Here is a 23,284-nt window from a genome sequence, read left to right on the forward strand (position 1 = left end):
ATGAATGAGTGGATGTTTTTGAAGAAATTAGTCAGAAATACACAGCACAAACTCTCTGTTGGTTGATATGTGTGTGCTCTTATTTGTCGTCATCAGCCCCCTTGGTAGATGATAGATGAGTAACCCTCTCCCCTCCTCTTTCTCTCTCCAGGTAAAGACCGTGTGTTCAACACTCCTCTGTGTGAGCAAGGCATTGTAGGATTTGGAATCGGTGCGGCGGTTGCCGGCGCCACGGCCATTGCTGAGATCCAGTTTGCCGACTACATTTACCCTGCCTTCGACCAGGTGAGCCAGTCTGTCTGCTCTCTGTGCATAAAGTGTCATTTCTCAGTCACTTGTTTGCCTGTTTGATTACACAGATGGTTTTATTTGTTGTCGTCATAGCCCAGCCTCTCGTGTGAAGGGAACAGATTTGATCAGGGACTACTGGAATCCATTTACCATTTCTGCTTCTCTCGTTCATAGGTGTTTTCACCCACCAACAAACACCTGCCTCATTTGCATCCATGTCAATCTTGTGTTATTAGTGTAAATATAATATTTTCTCTAGTGAGTTCTCTGCTCATATGTGATTAGGCTTCCACACAATCAAGCTGTAATCAAACGCTGTCAAAAAAAGCAAAACATTTATAATTGAGGTGCAATTTGGCCAGATGCCAACCACACATTAGCTTTTAACACTCTCTGCTGACGCATTTCTGCTTTAAATAGAACACACACACACACACACACACACACACACACACACACACACACTACTCTCCTCTCTCTCTTTCCAAAATGGCCCCCAGAGATGCATAAAATCAAGAAAGAATTGTCAACCTGAATATTGGATGAAATAGAGCCTTGGACACCATCAGTGGAAGGGTCAGGTTCTGTCAACCGTGAATACGTAGGTGGAAAAAGGTTCTGAAATCCGGTTCCGAGGTACTTTATATGATCGTCGGAATGTATTGGCAAGTAATATATTAACTACAGACCAAAAAGACCCCTCGGAACTTGTGGTCTTTTAATAGTTTTTCGTGGTGGGTAAGGTCAACTGTTGTGTGGTAATATTTGATATAAGTATTTACTAGAGGTTGACCTATTTAAAATAAAAAAAATGTTTAAATATCGATAATTGGAGGACCAAAAAAAGCCAATACCGATTAATTGGCCAATTTTTATATAGATGGATATATTTGTAATTATGACAATACTGAATGAACAATGAACACTTTTATTTGAACTTGATACATAAATACAATCAATTTAGTCTCAAATAAATAATGAAACTTGTTCCATTTGGTTTAAATAATGCAATAACTCAGTGTTGGAGAATAAAGTAAAAGTGCAATATGTGCCATGTAAAAAAGCTAATGTATAAGTTCCTTGCTCAGAACATGAGAACATATGAAGCTGGTGGTTCCTTTTAACATGAGTCTTCAATAATCCTAGTTTTTAGGTTGTAGTTATTATAGGAATTATGACGCGTCGACTATTTCTCTCTATACCATTTGTATTTCATATACCTTTGACTATTCAAATCAAATTTATTTATATAGCCCTTCGTACATCAGCTGATATCTCAAAGTGCTGTACAGAAACCCATCCTAAAACCTCAAACAGCCAGCAATGCAGGTGTAGAAGCACGGTGGCTAGGAAAAACTCCCTAGAAAGGCCAACACCTAGGAAGAAACCTAGAGCGGAACCAGGCTATGTGGGGTGGCCAGTCCTCCTTTAATACAGTATTGACCAGAGGTCACTCTGAGCAACTACAAGTAACCATAGAGATCAGATATCCATGTAGATGTCATCTCAGTTGAATATAGAATAACACTATTGCAGCCATGTTTGGTACCTTACACACATTTCTGTAGTCAATTCTCTGGTTTCTGTTGGAGAGGTTTGGCCCCTCTTAGGTGGGAAGGGTTTACTGGTCCTCGGGCATGGTCTTTTTGTGTTTTGCTGAGCCATTTGCCATGCAGCCGAAGGTGACGAGAGCCATAAATTAGGGCCGAGCCTACACAATCGTGTCGTCTTAATGTTGTGGGAGACTTAGGTATTGTTATGAATGTCTCGCTCTGACTATTATAATTAATGTATCACGGTCTGTCTTCAGATTGTAAACGAAGCAGCCAAGTACCGCTATCGCTCCGGCAACCTATTTGACTGCGGGAACCTCACCATCCGGGCGCCGTGGGGCTGTGTGGGCCACGGCTCGCTCTACCATTCCCAGAGTCCAGAGGCCTTCTTCGCCCACTGCCCAGGCATCAAGGTTAGACACTCATCCCTATCGCCTCCCCCAACCCGTCCTCTACTCACTCACTTCTCCACCTCACCTGTACTCGGTACTCTTAAAGCACCTTATAACCTATTTACTTCTGCTCTGCTTGCCCCTTCCTAAACGAGCCTGTCTTTATGATCTAAGGCACACGCATCTTTTCCCCTGTATCAGTTAGCCAACCTCTCTTCGCTTCACTGTGCTGCACTTTGTTGCACATATTTTGGCGTAGTTTATCTCCGTGTATGTACCTTTGCTTAAACACCCACTGGTCTGTTTGGATTGTTGATTTGACGAGGGTAGAAAAAGATCTATCTCAAATTGCTATTGACCTATTCATGCACCCCCTCCCTTAATTTCCAAACCGTGGCGGCTGCTGCATATTGCTTTACGTCCACAGCAATGACAGGGAAATGATGCACATGGACTCTCAAATCAATACCTGACTCACTGTACACCCTGTGCGGTCACCCGGGGTTCAACCGGCTGATCTGTGAGCGTGTGTGATTTAAGCTGGCATTTAATGCACGTACGCTCGGAGGGAAACGAGTGCGTGCTAAAAATGTCAAATATGACCCCCCCAAACACCATGAAAGAAATAAAAGTCTAAAGTTCTCCTACGCAGCAAGGGGTCCGAGAAGGCTCAAATGTCTTGCTCGGATGTAGAGGAAGCCGGCTTCTGCTTTCCACCCAATTGCACATCATCTGGGTCGTTTGTTTGCGTACCAGTTGAATAGTATGGTCTGTGTGGGTACAGAAACCCCCTATTTGTACTACTAAGTCGAGGCATGCTGTACTGTTGTCCTGGGTACACTCCCTTAATAGTTGCTGGAGACGTGCAGAAAAAGGATAACGTTATAGGAAAATGTCCGAGCAGTACAGTTCAGGTTGGCACGATAGTGTGAAGGGGTAATGTACTATGTGTTTCACTCCAGGTTGTAATACCCAGAGGTCCGGTCCAGTGTAAGGGACTGCTGCTGTCCTGCATCGCAGATCAGAACCCCTGCATATTCTTCGAGCCCAAGATCCTCTACAGAGCAGCGGGTGAGTGAAGGAGCCAATCTGACCCAGGTGATGTGTGTTTGTAGGCGAGGTGTGTTTACAACAACACGTCTATGCTCAGTTTCCTCAAGCATTCTCAATGGCCTTTTGTCAGCCTTTTCTGTTTGTTTTTTTTGTCTGCCTTTTTTGTTTGAGAACAGAACGGCAAACAAACTATGCCCTGTCCGCTTGGCTCTGGACTGAGTGTGAGTGAGTTCACCAGATTCAATCGCAAGTGTGAACCAGCTGGTCCAAATGGGCCATAACCTGCTGACAGCCTGTGCCCAGTCCTCTGGTTGGCTGGCCTCAGGCTCCTGCCTCTGGCCTACATCGTTTTTTCGACCTTTAGAGCAGGGATAGATGGCCTTCACAACTGAATGACCTGTTATTAACCCTCTCAACCAAGCCTCTAATTTCCACACATTGATAGCTTTGGGTGATAAGAGTCAAATAAATCAAGTTGTGAGATACTCAAGCTGACTTTTTGAGAGAATGTTTTGATAAAGGCATTAGAAAGTGATTATGCCCAGAACATTATTTTTCATCTCCGGTATTGAAACCACTCTGTCCAAACAAGCCTAATGTCTGTCTTTCCCTCCGTCTCTTCTGGGATTGTGTTAAACTCTGTTGAATCAAATCTCCCCTTACCATACAGGGCTCTACATACAGGGATGCCCGCTGGCCTAGGAAGTTTTGGAGACCGTCCGGGCCAGTCAATCATCTACGTCAGTGGGCCAGTGAAAGAAATATTGTAAAAAAAATGCTATTTTCAATCGACACAATTGATGAAGAAACGGACATATCCCGAAGCTGTTACTTCATTATGTCGATTATTTATGACATGCACACCACACACAGCCTAGCGGAGTAATCTGTCTGCTAGTAAGAGCATGCAGCTCTCAACTGGTTGTCGTGTAAAGCAGCTCACAGAATGAATATGGCAAGACAGCCTGTGTGACTAACACTTTGCTCCATCATGGTATGCACGACACACAGACACAGACAGAAACAAACCAAACAAACCTGTTCCATGATGAAGCTCCACCAGAAATTAATTTGAGAAAAGATTTCCCTTTACTTAGCCTCTGCCCAGGTTTTCAGAGGTGCTACCCGTGCTACCTGTCCCAGACCTGCTGTTTTCAACTCTCTAGAGACTGCAGAAGTGGTAGAGATACTCTTAATGATCGGCTATGAAAAGCCAACTGACATTTACTCCTGAGGTGCTGACTTGCTGCACCCTCGGCAACTACTGTGATTATTATTATTCGACCATGCTGGTCATTTATGAACATTTGAACATCTTGGCCATGTTCTGTTATAATCTCCACCCGGCACAGCCAGAAGAGGACTGGCCACCCCTCATAGCCTGGTTCCTCTCTAGGTTTCTTCGTAGGTTTTGGCCTTTCTAGGGAGTTTTTCCTAGCCACTGTGCTTCTACACCTGCATTGCTTGCTGTTTGGGGTTTTAGGCTGGGTTTCTGCACAGCACTTTGAGATATCAGCTGATGTAAGAAGGGCTATACTATATAAATAGAATTGATTTGATTATCTTTCGTCATGATTTGTCCAGTTGTAGCATGTGATTTCACACTGTAGCCCAATGGTGTTTTTAGCTGAGGTTTTTGTTACACATTTATTTAAAAAATAATAATCTGAGGTGGGCAATAGGGAGCGACGCCATCGTATATCATGTACATAGTCACGATAGGACAAAGGTTGACAGCCCAATCCTACATGGCGTAAAAAAGTAAACAGAGAGCCAACACACAATAGGCAGTAGCTATATGACTAACTATGAATAACAGTATACACGTCACGCAACTCACTTGGTGCACGCACACCATCCCACAAGTCCACGGAGATATATGGAGGAGTCCAGTTGTGTTGGGCAGGGCTGAGGTGCAGGAGCTTGCTTGAAGGAGACTGTGTAGTGTGAGACCTGGAGAGTCAGAAGGGTGTCCGGCCCCCTAGCAACTGACCTAGCTACTTGGTTGGCAACCAATCAGGGCCGGTTCAGAGAGTTTGAGAGGTCAGTTTATGGTACCCATAGACTTTCAGACACCATTCCTGGTTGGATGGGGAGTGGAGTGTGCAATTTGAAAGGGTTGTGAGGTGCTGATAAGAGGCACTGTTAGGGAATTTGTAACACTTCATTTTTACATTTTTAATTTCACCTTTATTTAACCAGGTAGGCCAGTTGAGAACAAGTTCTCATTTACAACTGCGACCTGGCCAAGATAAAGCACACAAACAAACAACAACACAGAGTTACACATGGGATAAACCAACGTACAGTCAATAACACAATAGAACATTTAAAAAATCTATATACAGTGTGTGGAAATGTAGTAAGATTATATGGGGATGAGGTGGGCTAGTTACAGATGGGCTGTGTACAGGTGGAATGATCAGTAAGCTGCTCTGACAGCTGATGCTTAAAGTTAGTGAGGGAGATAGAAGCCTCCAGCTTCAGTGACTTTTGCAGTTCGTTCCAGTCATTGGCAGCAGAGAACTGGAAGGCCAAAGGAGGTGTTGGCTTTGGGGATGACCAGTGAAATGTACCTGCTGGAGCGTGTGCTACGGCTGAGTGTTGCTATGGTGACCAGTGAGCTGAGATAAGGCGGGGCTTTACCTTTTAAAGACTTATAGATGACCTGGAGCCAGTGGGTTTGGCGACAAATATGTAGCAAGAACTAGCCAACGAGAGCATACAGGTCACAGCGGTGGGTAGTATATGGGGCTTTGGTGACAGACTGCATCCAGTTTGCTGAGTAGAGTGTTGGAGGCTATTTTGTAAATTACATCGCCGAAGTCAGGATCGGTAGGATAGTCAGTTTTACGAGGGTATGTTAAGCAGCATAAGTGAAGGAGGCTTTGTTGCGAAATAGGAATCCAATTCTAGATTTCATTTTAGATCGGAAATGCTTAATGTGAGTCTGGAAGGAGAGTTTACAGTATTTGTAGTTGTCCACGTATTCTAAGTCATTGCCGTCCAGAGAAGTGATGCTAGATGGATGTGGGGGGTGCGGGCAGCGATCGGTTGAAGAGCATGCATTTAGTTTACTCTTGCATTTAAAGAGCAGTTGGAGGCCACGGAAGGAGTGTTGCATGGAATTGAAGCTCTTCTGGAGGTTTGATAACACAGTGGCCAAAGAAAGGCCTGAAGTATACAGAATTGTGTTGTCTGCATAGAGGTGGATCAGAGAATCACATTGATATATACAGAACACTATGCAACATTCTGCTAAATGCGTATAGCTATGCTGTCATCAATGTGCAGTTTATGATGTAGTCATTAGGTTAGCGTGAGTGTATGCTTCCAAGTTGTAGAATATAGGGTATGTGGCAGTATTGACTCATTTTGCACCTCTGACATTTCTATGCATGTCTGAAGTGTTATTGCCTCAAGTGCAGGGGTCTCCAATTACATTCAACCCAGGGTTGATATTTCCTTGAGGGGATGGTCGGAGGGCGAGAATATAGTTTAAAATAATGTCTCCACTGCAAATTGACCGCAAGAATCCCAAACAAATATAGTATTTGACAGAAACAGAATTATTTCCAACCTTGATTACATTGCGATACGATCACATTTGCCTCAGTATTTATGCGTGGGAATAGTTGTGAACTTCCTAAATTAAAATAACTCTGATTTTCCTGGTGATTTTAGTCTTTATGTCCAAAGACAAATATATTTTATTTTTGCTCAAAGAACTTGGGTGAATTTGACCCCCCCCCCCCAAGGGTCAAATTTGGCCTGTGTGCAGCCTATTGGAAAAGCCAGCTCTAGTCAGACAGTAAAATGGCGAGGTGAACTGTTAGTCACAGTAATATGGTTTAACAATCAAGTTGAATTCCACCTCTTTAGGGCCTGCAAGGATATGATGTTTCAGTTTTGCAATGTTCTTGGCACAGAAAATCAGTTGCCACATTTATTTTTCCACTCCTTATCTTTATTTTGGATGTCAAATTGTGTTTGATGCTTCTCAGGAAGTCAAGAGCAGCCTTTCTTTCCTACTGCAGAGTAAATCATGAGTCATGACACTTACTGTCTGTCTCTCAAAATGTGAATGAAGTAACGCCAGATATATCCCTCAACAAAACCCTAAATCTTTTTTTTTCTGTAGGGTTTGTTGTTTCATTTTCAGATGGGCTAAACCCAGTTACTTGGAAGTACAGTGGGGTATGCAGGTCCACATTGTGTACAGTGTCTATGGCTCAGTGAGACAATCAAACTACGTCAGAGAGTAAGAGATTCTGTGTTTCTGTGAGGAGAAAGACTCACTCTTGTCTGACTGAAATAGTTCCATGGTATACCACCTAATGGATATTTCTCTCCTTTCCTCTTCTCAAAATATCTTCTAGCTATGTTTCCCATAGCGAAATGACTACACCCCCCCCCCCAAACAATCGCTCGTCTGTTTCCCACAGGGCTCTCAGAACTGGTAGCAGTTAGGGAATGACTTTAATTTTCGAAAAGTGCAGAAAGCACTACCTCGTGCCGGGTCCTAATCCCTCTGAGCGATGCTTGTTTGGATGATGAGGTCATGTAATGTTTTTCGTTGAAGCAGTCATTGTATTTTCTTACCAGCCAGAGGGGATGGAACCACAAGGACTGGCTTCATCAGGACCGTAGTTACAGTTGAAGTCGGAAGTTTACATATACTTGGGTTGGAGTCATTAAAACTATTTTTTTCAACCACTCCACACGTTTCTTGTAAACAAACTATAGTTTTGGCAAGTCGGTTAGGACATCTACTTTGCAAGTAATTTTTCCAACAATTGTTTACAGACAGATTATTTCACTTATAATTCACTGTATCACAATTCCAGTGGGTCAGAAGTTTACATACACTAAGTTGACTGTGCCTTTAAACAGCTTGGAAAATTCCAGAAAATGATGTCATGGCTTTAGAAGCTTCTGATAGGCTAATTGACATAATTTGAGTCAATTGGAGGTGTACCTGTGGATGTATTTCAAGGCCTACCTTAAAACTCAGTGGCTCTTTGCTTGACATCATGGGAAAATCCCCAAAAAATCAGCCAATACCTCAGAAAAACAATTGTAGATCTCCACAAGTCTGGTTCATCCTTGGGAGCAATTGCCAAAAGCCTGAAGGTACCACGTTCATCTGTACAAACAATAGTACGCAAGTATAACCACCATGAGACCACACAGCTGTCATACCGCTCAGGAAGGAGACGCGTTCTGTCTCCTAGAGATGAACGCACTTTGGTGCGAAAAGTGCAAATTAATTCCAGAACAACAGCAAAGGACCTTGTGACGATGCTGGAGGAAACGGGTACAAAAGTATCTATATCCACAGTAGAACGAGTCCTATATTGATGTAACCTGAAAGGCCGCTCAGCAAGGAAGAAGCCACTGCTCCTAAACCACCATAAAAAAGCCAGACTGTTTGCAACTGCACATGGGGACAAAGATCGTACTTTTTTGGTGAAATGTCCACTGGTCCGATGAAACAAAAATAGAACTGTTTGGCCATAATGACCATCGTTATGTTCTGAGGAAAAAGGAGGAGGCTTGCAAGCCGAATAACACCATCCCAACCGTGAAGCACGGGGTTGGCAGCATCATGTTGTGGGGGTGCTTTGCTGCAGGAGGGACTGCTGCACTTCACAAAATAGATGGCATCATGAGGCAGGAAAATTATGTGGATATATTGAAGCAACATCTCAAGACATCAGTCAGGAAGTTAAAGCTTGGGTCTTCCAAATGGACAATGACCCCAAGCATCCTTTGCTGCTGTTCTGGAATTGATTTGCACTTTTCACACCAAAGTGCGTTCATCTCTAGGAGACAGAACGCATCTCCTTCCTGAGCGGTGTGACGGCTGCGTGGTCCCATGGTGGTTGTGCTCCAACGGGAGCATACTTCCAAAGCTGTGGCAAAATGGCTTAAGGACAACACAGTCAAGGTATTGGAGTGGCCATCACAAAGCCCTGACCTCAATCCTATAGAAAATTTGATATTTCACATTCTTAAAATAAAGTGGTGATCCCAAGACAGGGATTTTTTAGTAGGATTAAATGTCAGGAATTGTAAAAAAACGGAGTTTAAATGTATTTTGCTAAGGTGTATGTAAACTTCTGACTTCAACTGTAAATGTAGGTCAGTTAGTGACAGATTGCCAATATTAAGATATGAAGACTTATACATCACCGTTGTCACGTGATCTCATGATCTCACAGCTGGTTGTTGAGTGGACTTCCTTTAAGTGAATTGGGTACTTTATTCTGAAAAAGACAATCACCGCCTGACATTGGTCTTCTTGAGTAAGATTGGTCACAACTACTGTAAAATGACTGCTGTGTCACGGCCTGAAACGGGGAAGCTGTGTACAGCAGAGGAGGTTGATGAAATTCCACTATATAAAGATCCCTGAATCCAGTCACCAGCAGCTCACTCGTTTGTTCGATGGTGGCAGGGGTTTTACTTGATGCTTGTTGTTGCTTTCTGTGTAAGCTTAATTTAGTAGATTTTGGAAAAACCTACGAATTTCAGCTTATTGTATGCTTACGCATTATAAGCATCTCAAGATGTTCCGAGAGAGAGGGATCGTTTGAAATTCCATCTCTGGAGTTTATTTTTATTTTGAAAGAGTGCATTTTTTTCTTTTTCCAATTCCACATCTTTCTGAATCACCCTGATGATTAGATGACTTGCTCTGAGAGATACTGATTAACCAAAAATAAACGCCCTCCCATCCCTGACATCACTTAAATCTGGAAGCCATTTAATTGTAAATAAATGTCCCATGTGGCCTATAGGTGAATCTATTATTCACACTCCGTTCAATCCATGATTCATTTGAACCATGTACCAGCCCACACACTGACTTCAGGATTGGGTTGTGAAAGGCTTGCAAGAGGTAGCTCTCTTCACTCGTTAGAAATTCCTTCCCGAAACTTGAAGTCGACAGCCTGTTTCTTAACCTCTAGAGGGAGAATGGGTGGAAGTCATTCCGACTGTTCTGGGAAGTATATTGTGGAGTTGGAAAACTGTAATGTCGCCCTTGAGTATCAATAGTACGCCCAAAGACCGTTGCAGTTCATGTGTTACCATGCAAGAGACTTTTTAAAGAGCACCCGTCTCCCTACTTAACACCCACACACACACTTTCTGAAGCGTGTCTATGATGAGCACCAAAGACCTGTGTAATGTTGTTACCACATAACTACATAAATAGGCCATGTTGGTGCCTCCGGTGTTTTGCCACCAAGTCTTTATGAACTCCAAGATTTCTACAAATAGGGTGCCAAAGGGTTAGTCTCTTTGGGAAAGGATCCAAGAGAAAGTCCGATGCATGAATACAATGTCCCTTGTGTGTGGAACACAATTTGAACTATATCCCATCCCACAAATGTTTTGTTGTCCACATTGATCATTGATTGTTAGTACAATAATTGATTGTATTATTTATTATAATAATTAATAATGCACGTAATAGTAATAATATTTGCCATTCAGCAGACGCTGTTATCCAAAGCGACTTAGTCATGTGTGCATACATTTTATGGATTGGGGGTACAGAGGACCATAGGCGAGGCGCACACAAGGCTCCGCGTGATTGATGAGGTCTGGAAAAAGCATCTCAAATGGGCCAGAGACTTTGTTCCTAACTGGAAGCACAGATTGTAGGCTTTCATTTGTGAGTGTGCCGGTCGTTTCCCTTGTCACCCTCTCCATCATTGAGCTCTACGGGCGGTTATGGACCATCGTTTGACAGAGCAACCACAGTTGGCCATAACAGAGTGATTGATGTGTGTTCGGGATTGACCCCCCCAATCATATTCCTGTCGTGTGTAGTACTGTAGTTGCATGTGTATCAGGTCATGTTGGCCGTACATTTAAGATATTCACATTCACTGGACTGATCTGCAAGAATTTGCCAGATTAACTTCCACCATAGGGTTTTCACCTGTCAAGTCATTTACAATCTGTGCAAATGAAGGGGAGGAGATGAGAGTACCGGTTTTGAAACAATTGAGATAAAGCTTGTTTTGTTTTTTTCTTTGTTTGTTTTGCAGTGGAACAGGTCCCTACAGAGGCCTACACCATCCCACTTTCGCAGGCTGAGGTTATACAGGAAGGAAGTGACGTCACTCTGGTCGCGTGGGGAACACAGGTGAGACGTGGAAGAAGGAGCCATGGGTTGATTCTACGTACTCGAGCCATAGAGGAGATGGAGCTATATATCCATCTATGACTGTGCATGAGTCATGACCTTAGCCAGAAGTCATTGTTTATGGTTTGGAGGTGGGCAGAGTAGGGACATCCGCGTTACGTCTTCGGTCTTTGACATTTTTAAGTCGACAGAGACGAGCCATGGATTAACTCCTAGCTCCATCACAAGCCCACGCCTCTCAACAGGGGTTTTCTCACCAGGGGTTTGTGGTTTATCGTGTCGACACTGACGTCTCCGTTGGACCGATGCTGCTCCACGGTGTTAACAGTCCACGTCTACACAAGGCCTTCCGTTGTCTTCAACTCCTGTCCCCCTGATTTATTTTCCTCAGGAGAGGATTATGGTCTCTATAGCGCTCTTGGTGTCGTTGCCCCTTACAAAGATTCTGCTCACCCACTTAACGGGCTTAACCCACCCAGAAAAATAGACTAATGTAGGTACAGCTGAAAAGCAGAAGGGGTCTAATCCTGAGGACTGGGAAATCATCTCCATCAAAGCTGTCACTTTGCAAAGATGAAAAAGACACCCAAGTAGTCGAAATCGGGGCTTTTTAAAATGCCACCCCATTACTCCGGTAATCCATCAGCCCTCCATGGACGAGTGAATAGAAAACAACTCCCAGCGTGTTGGAGCGGTCGGAACCGCGCCTGGAACCTGCATTGAAGGCCTGCTAATGGACGAAACAGAGGGGTTCATTTTGCTAGTCCTACTGTTATATTGTAAAGTTTCATTTTATTGCACACTTTAAACCTGTTCATGTCTTGACAGAAGTACTAGGCTCTGTCGTTTCTTCAGCAATATTCAGTATATTAGTACTCATTTCTAGCATGGTTGACTAAAACCAGAATATTTATCTTTTTAATATGCCTGTTGTCGAATCTTGTCTAAATGGGTTAGAAGTTTATAGATCGCTGTGTTTCTTTTTTATCAATTGGCTGTCTGGTTATGACTCATGACTGTCACCCAAGACACACACATGAATAGATTTAGTTCATTAACCCTCACACACATTCATAGACACACTCAAAGCCCTGATGCACGGCTTGGGGATAATAACGATGGAGCCAGTATGTCCTGCTGTTAGATTGCCGATGATTCACAGGCACAGCAGTCATTATCTGCAAACATACAGCTTTCTAATCTGCCAATAAACATGGAGTCTATCCAAGCAACTTCCTTCATTAGTCCAAACTGACTTGAAAGTTAATAAGGGGTGCTGTGTAGTGGTTTTCTGCGGATTCTAAAAGGGTTCTTGATGGCATTATAAAATGTTCTAATATCCATTGTGGATTAGAATGGAATGCACGGTCTTGATCGCTGACTCCTGCCTTACAGATCCATGTGCTGAGGGAAGTGGCCAACATGGCTCAGGAGAAACTGGGTGTGTCCTGCGAACTCATAGATCTACAGACCATCTTGCCTTGGGACACTGAGACCGTTTGCAAGGTAAGACGCATGCTAGGCTATATAATTTGTGTACAGACACACTCAGGATTGGGTAGGTTACTTTCTAAATGTAATACGTTAGTTACTTGTCGTTAGCAGAAATTGTTAGCAGTAGTTTAACTTTTGGATTACCCAAACTCAGTAACGTAATCTGATTACTTTTAGATTGCTTTCCCCTTAAGGCATAAGAAGACAAAAATGAATTCCCAATTGAAGGCCAGCATCCCGGTGTCGCCTCTTCACTGTTGACGTTGAGACTGGTGTTTTGCGGGTACTATTCAATGAAGCTGTCAGTTGAGGACTTGTGAGGCGTCTGTTTCTCGCAACAGAATAGATAATAAACGCTGGTAGCAGCATCATATGTGACGAGTCAAAATAGTTAGTGCAAAGGAGGGTCAATGCCGATTGTCTGTGCAGCTATTGATTAGTATTATGGCTTGGGGGTAGAAGCTGTTTAGGGTCCTGTTGGTTCCAGACTTGGTCTGTGTCTTGGGTGGCTGGAGTCTTTGAAAATGTTTAGGGCCTTCTCACACCGCCTGGTATAGAGGTCCTGGATGGTAGGGAGCTCGGCCCCAATGATGTACTGGGTCCTACGCACTACCCTCTGTACTGCCTTGTGGTCAGATGCTGAGAAGTTGCCATAGCAAGCGGTACTGAAGCCAGTCAAGATGCTCTCAATGGTCTAGCTGTTTTGCGGATTTGAGATCCCATGTCAAATCTTTTCAGCTTTTATTCCATAGGCTGGGATCCACACTATGCAGCTGTTGCAAGAGAGCATTTTTCACAGCCTGTCCACTGATTGATAGGCAGCTTAAACTTCTTAAATGCAACCATTATTGTGTTACACATATCCAATTGTGAATAGCCATCCACAACGACCACAATCCGTAAGGCGCAAATGTCTAAATGAGAGGGCAGCAGTGCGATTTACATCAATGTGCTATGTAGATATAAATAATATGTAGCTCGTAGGCTACATCACTGCTATCGTCCTTACCCTTAGCGTTTATTTAGGTTGGATAATCCTTGGATGCCGACAGCTGTTGCACTGTTGGAAGACATGGCTTGGACTGTAGGCTTCAAAATCCTATTCCTGCGATCCATCAAACGCATTTGGTGTGTCATCATAGTGATCTCTGATTTACGGTCAGACTTAAACTTAAACTTGAAAAAATTAATTGCTGACGACTATTTCTGTCTAATAAAGCCCTTTTGTGGGGGAAAACTCTTGCTGATTGGCTGGGCCTGGCTCCCCAGTGGCTGGGACTATGCCCTCCCAGGCACACTCTTGGCTGCACACTCTTGGCTGCACCCCTGCCCAGTCATGTGAAATCCATAGATTAGGGCCTAATTTATTTATTTCAATTGACTGATTAACCTATTTGAACTGTAACTCAGTAAAATCTTTTAAATTGTTTCATGTTGCGTTTATTTTTGTTCAGTGTAGTTGATAATCCCTGCAGCAGACTGTGTCTAATTTAGCACTTAAATTGCCCTTCAATGTGGCACAGAAACCATGTTATTTTTCTCTACAGTGCATTTTCTGCCATTCGTGATTGATTGAATTCCAACTTAGGGTTGTATTTCTACATTGTCGCACGATTAAAGTAACTGTAGGAGAGGAGGTGAGCGAGGCCTGTGTATTTTATTTTAATTCATAAAACCATGAAAAGCTGAATGTCTTCAGTCAACAAGTATTCATCCCCTGTTATGGCAAGCCAAAATAACTTCAGGAGTAAAGATTTGCTAAACAAGTCCCTTGATAAGTTGCATGGACATTATATATATTTTTTATGACTACCTCCTAACTGTACCCCACACATACAATTATCTGTAAGGTCCCTCAGTCGAGCAGTGGATTTCAAATTCAACCACACAGATTCAACAACAAAGACCAGGTAGGTTTTCCAATGCCTTGCAAAGAAGGGCACCTGTTGGTAGATGGAAAAAATAAAGCAGACATTGAATATCCCTTTACACTTTGGATGGTGTATCAATACACCCAGTCACTACAGAGATACAGGCGTCCTTCCTAACTCAGTTGCTGGAAAGGAAGGAAACCGCTCAGGGATTTCACTATGAGGCCAATGGTGACTTTTTATTTTATTTTATTGTATTTATTTCACCTTTATTTAACCAGGTAGGCAAGTTGAGAACAAATCAAATTTATTTATATAGCCCTTCGTACATCAGCTGATATCTCAAAGTGCTGTACAGAAACCCAGCCTAAAACCCCAAACAGCAAGCAATGCAGGTGTAGAAGCACTGTGGCTAGGAAAAACTCCCTAGAAAGACCAAAACCTAGGAAGAAACCTAGAGAGGAACCAGGCTATGTGGGGTGGCCAGTCCTCTTCTGGCTGTGCCAGGTGGAGATTATAACAGAACATGGCCTAGATGTTCATAAATGACCAGCATGGTCAAATAATAATAAGGCAGAACAGTTGAAACTGGAGCAGCAGCACAGCCAGGTGGACTGGGGACAGCAAGGAGTCATCATGTCAGGTAGTCCTGCGGCATGGTCCTAGGGCTCAGGTCCTCTGAGAGAGAGAAAGAAAGAGAGAATTAGAGAGAGCATGCTTAAATTCACACAGGACACCGGATAAGACAGGAGATGTACTCCAGATATAACAAACTGACCCTAGCCCCCTGACACACAAACTACTGCAGCATAAATAATGGAGGCTGAGACAGGAGGGGTCAGGAGACACTGTGGCCCCATCCGATGACACCCCCGGACAGGGCCAAACAGGAAGGATATAACCCCACCCACTTTGCCAAAGCACAGTCCCCACACCACTAGAGGGATATCTTCAACCACCAACTTACCATCCTGAGACAAGGCTGAGTATAGCCCACAAAGATCTCCGCCACTGCACAACCCAAGGGGGGGGCGCCAACCTAGACAAGAAGATCACATCAGTGACTCAACCCACTCAAGTGACGCTCCCCTCCTAGGGATGGTATGAAAGAGCCCTAGTAAGCCAGTGACTCAGCCCCTGTAATAGGGTTAGAGGCAGAGAATCCCAGTGGAAAGAGGGGAACCGGCCAGGCAGAGACAGCAAGGGCAGTTCGTTGCTCCAGAGCCTTTCCGTTCACCTTCACACTCCTGGGCCAGACTACACTCAATCATATGACCCACTGAAGAGATGAGTCTTCAGTAAAGACTAAAAGGTTGAGACCAAGTCTGCGTCTCTCACATGGGTAGGCAGACCATTCCATAAAAATGGAGCTCTATAGGAGAAAGCCCTGCCTCCAGCTGTTTGCTTAGAAATTCTAGGGACAATTAGGAGGCCTGCGTCTTGTGACCGTAGCGTACGTGTAGGTATATACGGTAGGACCAAATCAGAGAGATAGGTAGGAGCAAGCCCATGTAATGCTTTGTAGGTTAGCAGTAAAACCTTGAAATCAGCCCTTGCCTTGACAGGAAGCCAGTGTAGGGAGGCTAGCACTGGAGTAATATGTTATTTTTGGGGGGTTCTAGTCAGGATTCTAGCAGCTGTATTTAGCACTAACTGAAGTTTATTTAGTGCTTTATCCGGGTAGCCGGAAAGTAGAGCATTGCAGTAGTCTAACTTAGAAGTGACAAAAGCATGGATACATTTTTCTGCATCATTTTTGGACAGAAAGTTTCTGATCTTTGCAATGTTACGTAGATGGAAAAAAGCTGTCCTTGAAACAGTCTTGATATGTTCTTCAAAAGAGAGCTCAGAGTCACGTCAAGGTCCTTCAGTTTTATTTGAGACGACTATACAACCATTAAGATTAATTGTCAGATTCAACAGAAGATCTCTTTGTTTCTTGGGACCTAGAACAAGCATCTCTGTTTTGTCCGAGTTTAAAAGTAAACATTTTGCAGCCATCCACTTCCTTATGTCTGAAACACATGCTTCTAGCGAGGGCAATTTTGGGGCTTCACCATGTTTCATTGAAATGTACAGCTGTGTGTCATCCGCATAGCAGTGAAAGTTAACATTATGTTTTAGAATGACATCCCCAAGAGGTGAAATATAGTGAAAACAATCGTGTTCCTAAAACGGAACCTTGAGGAACACCGAAATTTACAGTTGATTTGTCAGAGGACAAACCATTCACAGAGACAAACATATCTTTCCGACAGATAAGATCTAAACCAGGCCAGAACTTGTCCGTGTAGACCAATTTGGGTTTCCAATCTCTCCAAAAGAATGTGGTGATCGATGGTATCAAAAGCAGCACTAAGGTCTAAGAGCACGAAGACAGATGTAGAGCCTCGGTCTGATGCCATTTAAAGGTTTTTACCACCTTCACAAGTGCTGTCTCAGTGCTATGATGCTGTCCAAAACCAGACTGAAGCATTTCGTATACATTGTTTGTCTTCAGGAAGGCAGTGAGTTGCTGCTCAACAGCCTTTTCTAAAATTTTTGAGAAAAATGGAAGATTAGATATAGGCCGATTTAGTTTTTTATATTTGCTGGGTCAAAGTTTGGCTTTTTGAAGAGAGGCTTTATTACTGCCACTTTTAGTGAGTTTGGTACACATCCGGTGGATAGAGAGCCGTTTATTATGTTCAACATAGGAGGGCCAAGCACAGGAAGCAGCTCTTTCAGTAGTTTAGTTGGAATAGGGTCCAGTATGCAGCTTGAAGGTTTAGAGGCCATGATTATTTTCATCATTGTGTCAAGAGATATAGTACTAAAACACTTGAGTGTCTCTCTTGATCCTAGGTCCTGGCAGAGTTGTGCAGACTCAGGACAACTGAGCTTTGAAGGAATACGCAGATTTAAAGAGGAGTCTGTAATTTGCTTTCTAATAATCATGGTCTTTTCCTCAAAGAAGTTCATGAATGTATTACTGCTGAAGTGAAAGCCATCCTCTCTTGGGGAATGCTGCTTCTTAGTTAGCTTTGCGACAGTATCAAAAAGGAATTTCGGATTGTTCTTATTTTCCTCAATTAAGTTGGAAAAATAGGATGATCGAGCAGCAGTAAGGGCTCTTCGAAACAAGTTCTCATTTACAATTGCGACCTGGCCAAGATAAAGCAAAGCAGTTCGACACATACAACAACACAGAGTTAAGCATGGAGTAAAACAAAAATACAGTCAATAATACAATAGAAAAATAAGTCTATATACAATGTGAGCAAATGAGGATTATAGATGGGCTATGTACAGGTGCAGTAATCTGTGAGCTGCTCTGACAGCTGGTGCTTAAAGTTAGTGAGGGAGATAAGTGTTTCCAGTTATAGAGTTTTTTGTAGTTCGTTCTGGTCATTGACAACAGAGAACTGGAAGGAGAGGCAGCCAAAGGAGGAATTGGTTTTGGGGGTGACCAGAGAGATATACCTGCTCGAGCGAGTGCTACAGGTGGATGCTGGCTGCTATGGTGACCAGCGAGCTGAGATAAGGGGGAGCTTTACCTAGCAGGGTCTTGTAGATAACCTGGAGCCAGTGGGTTTGGCGACGAGTATGAAGCGAGTGCCAGCCAACGAGAGCGTACAGGTCGCAGTGGTGGGTAGTATATGGGGCTTTGGTGACAAAACGGATGGCATTGTGATAGACTGCATCCAATTTATTGAGTAGGGTATTGGGAGGCTATTTTGTAAATGACGTCGCAAGTCGAGGGTCGGTAGGCTGGTCAGTTTTACGAGGGTATGTTTGGCAGCATGAGTGAAGGATGCTTTGTTGCGAAATAGGAACCCAATTCTAGATTTAACTTTGGATGGGAGATTCTTAATGTGAGTCTGGAAGGAGAGTTTACAGTCTAACCAGACACCTAGGTATTTGTAGTTGTCAACCATTTAGAGTAGTGATCCTGGACGGGCTGGCAGGTGCAGGCAGTGATCGGTTGAAGAGCATGCATTTAGTTTTACTTGTATTTAAGAGCAGTTGGAGGCCACGGAAGGAGAGTTTTATGGCATTGAAGCTCTTCTGGAGGGTTGTTAACACAGTGTCCAAAGAAGGGCCAGAAGTATACAGAATGGTGTCGTCTGCGTAGAGGTGGATCAGAGACTCACCAGCAGCAAGAGCAACATCATTGATGTATACAGAGAAGAGTCGGCCCAAGAATTGAACCCTGTGCACCCCCATAGAGACTGCCAGAGGTCCGGACAACAGGCCCTCCAATATGACCCACTGAACTCTGTCTGATAAGTAGTTGGTGAACCAGGCGATGCAATCATTTGAGAAACCAAGGCTATCGAGTAATGTCTCTTATCGATGGCGGTTATGATGACGTTCAGGACCTTGAGCGTGGCTGAGGTGCACCCATGACCAGCTCTGAAACCAGATTGCATAGCGGAGAAGGTACGGTGGGATTCGAAATGGTCGGTAATCTGTTTATTGACTTGGTTTTCGAAGACCTTAGAAAGGCAGGGTAGGATAGATATAGGTCTGTCGCAGTTTGGGTCTAGAGTGTCACCCCCTTTGAAGAGGGGAATGACCGCGGCAGCTTTCCAATCTTTCAGAATCTCAGACGACACGAAAGAGGTTGAACAGGCTAGTAATAGGGGTCGCAACAATTTCGGCAGATAGTTTTAGAAAGAAAGAAAGGGTCCAGATTGTCTAGCCCGGCTGATTTGTAGGGGTCCAGATTTTGCAGCTCTTTCAGAACATCAGCTGACTGGATTTGGGAGAAGGAGAAATGGGGAAGGCTTGGGCGAGTTGCTGTGGGGGGTGCAGGTTGTTGACCGGGGTAGGGGTAGCCAGATGGAAAGCATGGCCAGTTGTAGAAAAATGCTTTTTGAAATTCTCAATTATAGTGGATTTATCGGTGGTGACAGAGTTTCCTATCCTCAGTGCAGTGGGCAGCTGGGAGGAGGTGTTCTTGTTCTCCATGGACTTTACAGTGTCCCAGAACCTTTTTGAGTTTGTGTTGCAGGAAGCAAATTTCTGCTTGAAAAAGCTAGCCTTGGCTTTTCTAACTGCCTGTGTATTTTGGTTTCTAACTTCCCTGAAAAGTTGCATATCACGGGGGCTGTTTGATGCTAATGCAGAACGCCATAGGATGTTTTTGTGTTGGTTAAGGGCAGTCAGGTCTGGAGAGAACCAAGGGCTATATCTGAATTGCTTTGCCACGTTTTTGACTTTTGTCCTGAATACAAAGTGTTATGTTTGGGAAAAATTCAATATAATACATTACGGAGTACCACTCTCCATATTTTCAAGTATAGTGGTGGCTGCATCATGTTATGGGTATGCTTGTAATTGTTAAGGACTGGGGAGTTTTTCAGGCAAAAAAATAAATGGAAAAGAGCTAAGCGCTGGCAAAATCTTAGAGGAAAACCTGACTCAGTCTGCTTTCCACCAGACACTGGGAGATGACTTCACCAGCAGATGGGTGAGAAATAAATATATGTAAATACATTTTGAATTCAGGCTGTAACACAACAAAACGTGGAATAAGTCAAGAGGTACGAATACTTTCTGAAGGCACTGTATTTTGTCACCTCCCGAGATGTGCCAATGCCACGCATTTTAAATGGTCCACTTCAAACGTGCCGCCACATTCTGTTTTGTTGTGAACGTGGCAAACCGCTGGGGACACTGCACTCTGGCAAAAGTGCCGGATGGATTTTTATATTGCCTGTTTTATCATGCAGTTTTAAAGTCCCTCTGGTGCAGCACATGACACAGTTGGTAAGCTCTGCAAGGCCTGCCGCTGCCAAGTAAATCTTATAACTGACAGTTAAGGCACAAGATCAAAATTGTGGTCTCAGACCAGAAATTTAATAGCGAGCCCAATTGGAATCGATGGCATGTATTGTTATTGTCTTGGCAACGGGACGCTTCAAATGAAGTCAGCAACAGTCTGTTATGGGCCGTTTGTTCAGAGACTATTTTCTCAAATAAACGGGGTGATTTTCAGCAATGGCCGCCCCCATTAAACCGGCTCTATGAAATTGAATAGTGTGTTTATACACCGCTTATGGTTCTCGGGGGCAAGGCCACCGTCTTCACCTTGCCAACAACACTTGTCTTCCTCTCCACTGTTTTCTCCTCTCCTTCAGCTAAACATGTTGTGGATTGTCCACCCTCATTCCTTTTTACTTCCCCCATTTCCTTGTCAGTTCATAGGGGGTTATCTCCTCATTCTCTTATTACATATTATTCTGTTTTCTCTTGGTAAGATATTATGTCCTCACTCAGCCCTATAGCCGTGAAATTCAAAAGCCGACAACACTGCCAGGGAATGTGTTGTTGTGCAGCAGTCTCTGTGTGTTGCCCTATATGCCCCATGTGGCATTATTTGGTGGTTGTGGATGAGTAGAGAACCTTTTTAATCACGCAATTAACTGGAGAGGATGAATTAACCACAGGCTAAATAATCGCCATGTTCTTTGTACCCGATATGCCATGAATGCAACGTTAAAATATTTTGTTTTATCTTTTAATAAATCTGAATCATAAAAAAAACTTCATGGTCCAGTTTTAAATTAGGAACAAATGCGGGTGTCTGTTGAAAAAAAAAAAAAGCTTACGTAAGACTACTGATTCCTCTCAAAGTGAAAGCAGAGAATCCCTTTTATGTTTTCAGACAGTGGGGCCAGCTAATGAAAACAACCCGGACATGAAATAGAATATTGGCTCCTTTTATGCACGAAAGGTGGGTTCGTAGACGGGGAAATTGGTTCGGTTACCCAGATATGGCTATGCTGAAGTACTGTGTTTTTTAAAATTTGTCTGTCTTAGCAGTGCCTGTTTTGGTCACAACGCACAGAAAACCAAATTCCCCATGGCTCAGTATCATCATTGCAAATGGTCTTCCCTGTCTGAGTGTGTACTTTATTGTCCCACCTGTGTCTAGTGGTCTGCCTCTACAATGGGGGGTGTGTTAGAGTGAAGACTAGACAAGACTAGACATAGGTATTCATCCACTGAGTGCCATAATGGATTTCTTGTGTGAAACACTCCTGTCGTCTTAGTTGGGAAGTGCTGGCTGCTGAGTGGTTGAATTACAGGTTTTTACCAGTGTAGGTCCCCTTAGGTGCTACACTGTATAGCACATAAAGGTCACCTAGTCTACCTTTCCATATCTGCATTTGAAGAGCTAGATTGATTGTACTCACATTGCACAGCAATTTAGGGGGCATAGCTGCCTGACAATAGGGGAAATGTTTCACTTTTATGGTTGGTTTCACTAACCCATATTGAGTAAATCCAGGAGTAACGGAGAACTAAAAATGTTATTTCATTAGCATTGATGTAACTGGGAAATCAGACACCGGCCCAGAACTATTGAGTGTGAGTGGAACCATTTTAAATCAAATGAACTGCTGTCCAGGAATATGTCTATGAAACAAAATTATCATTCATCCTACCTAAAAGTGCAATCTAGTCCACGTCCCTGCTTAATCTCTAATGTGAAACAGACCCTTTATGTGTGCTTACGCAACTCCTTCTGTCAGCCCTCTGACTACCCAGAATCCTCCACTTCCAATCCTAAAGTAGGCCTAATATTCAAAGGTTAAGTGAAGAGTGGGGTCAAACCCTGGTGCCCCTGGTCACCCTGACTGACTGAGGGCTAGCCCTGGGTGCTCCCTGCCCACCTGCCCTGGCTCTGTGGCTAGAACTTCTGCTGATGCTGAGCCTTTTTCAGACATGGGGTCATTCACACAAGGCAGCTATTTCAGGAATTTCCACATGAATTTACATTTTGCATTTTATTGAAACTAGTCCTACACATGTAGGGCCGGTCAGCCGGCACAGTTGTCACAAACCTCTTCTTTCCTTCTCTTGACTCACCCTCCCGCCGAGCCCTCTGACTCACCAGCTATTTTGGATTTACAGAGGACGACTGTGGCCAGAATTACCCAAGTCACACAGCCCTCTCTGGCCTCAGAGCCTTAGATCTTTTGCTACTAAAGGGGAGATGTGACATTTCATCAAACGATTGCTCAGAGGAATAACTCACAGAGCATTGTAACCTCCAATCTTTATCCTGTTCCATCTGAGTTGGCTTTCTCCGACTCCATTGAGAATTCCTATGATTCATTATGTGCCAGTCTATATGCTGACATAAGGAAAGAAAAATCGCTGCCACAATTGCCGCCATCAGAGGATAGTAAATAGTATTATTCTCCGATCCATTGATTCCAACTGTCAGTGCTGTTCTTGGCCTCAAGTACATGTCAGAAAGAATTCAGTCTGTTTTTTAATTCAGTGGTTGTTCGCTTGATCTCCAGCGTTTTTAGGAATACCTACCTGCGCTAACATCGTCTTGCATTAAATGGATTGATGGGCTCGTGAGTGAGTGAGTACACACACGCTCAGCTTGTTGGTCCATGGACCCACATCCGAACACGGGAGTCCAATTAGGACTTCATATAAACTATGAGTCACAGTCGGCTCCTG

The 23,284-nt window shown here is 43.5% G+C and overlaps 1 protein-coding gene across 1 annotated transcript in view; it reads left to right on the forward strand.

Moving 5' to 3' along the window:
* LOC112232547 (2-oxoisovalerate dehydrogenase subunit beta, mitochondrial) overlaps positions 1-23,284 on the forward strand; it is an 82,428-nt gene that overhangs the window by 14,146 nt on the left and 44,998 nt on the right. The window contains exons 4-8 of the mRNA XM_024399582.2: positions 152-285; positions 2,102-2,257; positions 3,199-3,307; positions 11,353-11,450; positions 12,846-12,956. Coding sequence (XP_024255350.1) covers positions 152-285; positions 2,102-2,257; positions 3,199-3,307; positions 11,353-11,450; positions 12,846-12,956 — 608 coding nt within the window. The remainder of the gene's footprint in view (positions 1-151; positions 286-2,101; positions 2,258-3,198; positions 3,308-11,352; positions 11,451-12,845; positions 12,957-23,284) is intronic.

The sequence above is a fragment of the Oncorhynchus tshawytscha genome, linkage group LG03 (genome assembly GCF_018296145.1).
Source record: "Oncorhynchus tshawytscha isolate Ot180627B linkage group LG03, Otsh_v2.0, whole genome shotgun sequence".
Taxonomy (NCBI): domain Eukaryota; kingdom Metazoa; phylum Chordata; class Actinopteri; order Salmoniformes; family Salmonidae; genus Oncorhynchus; species Oncorhynchus tshawytscha.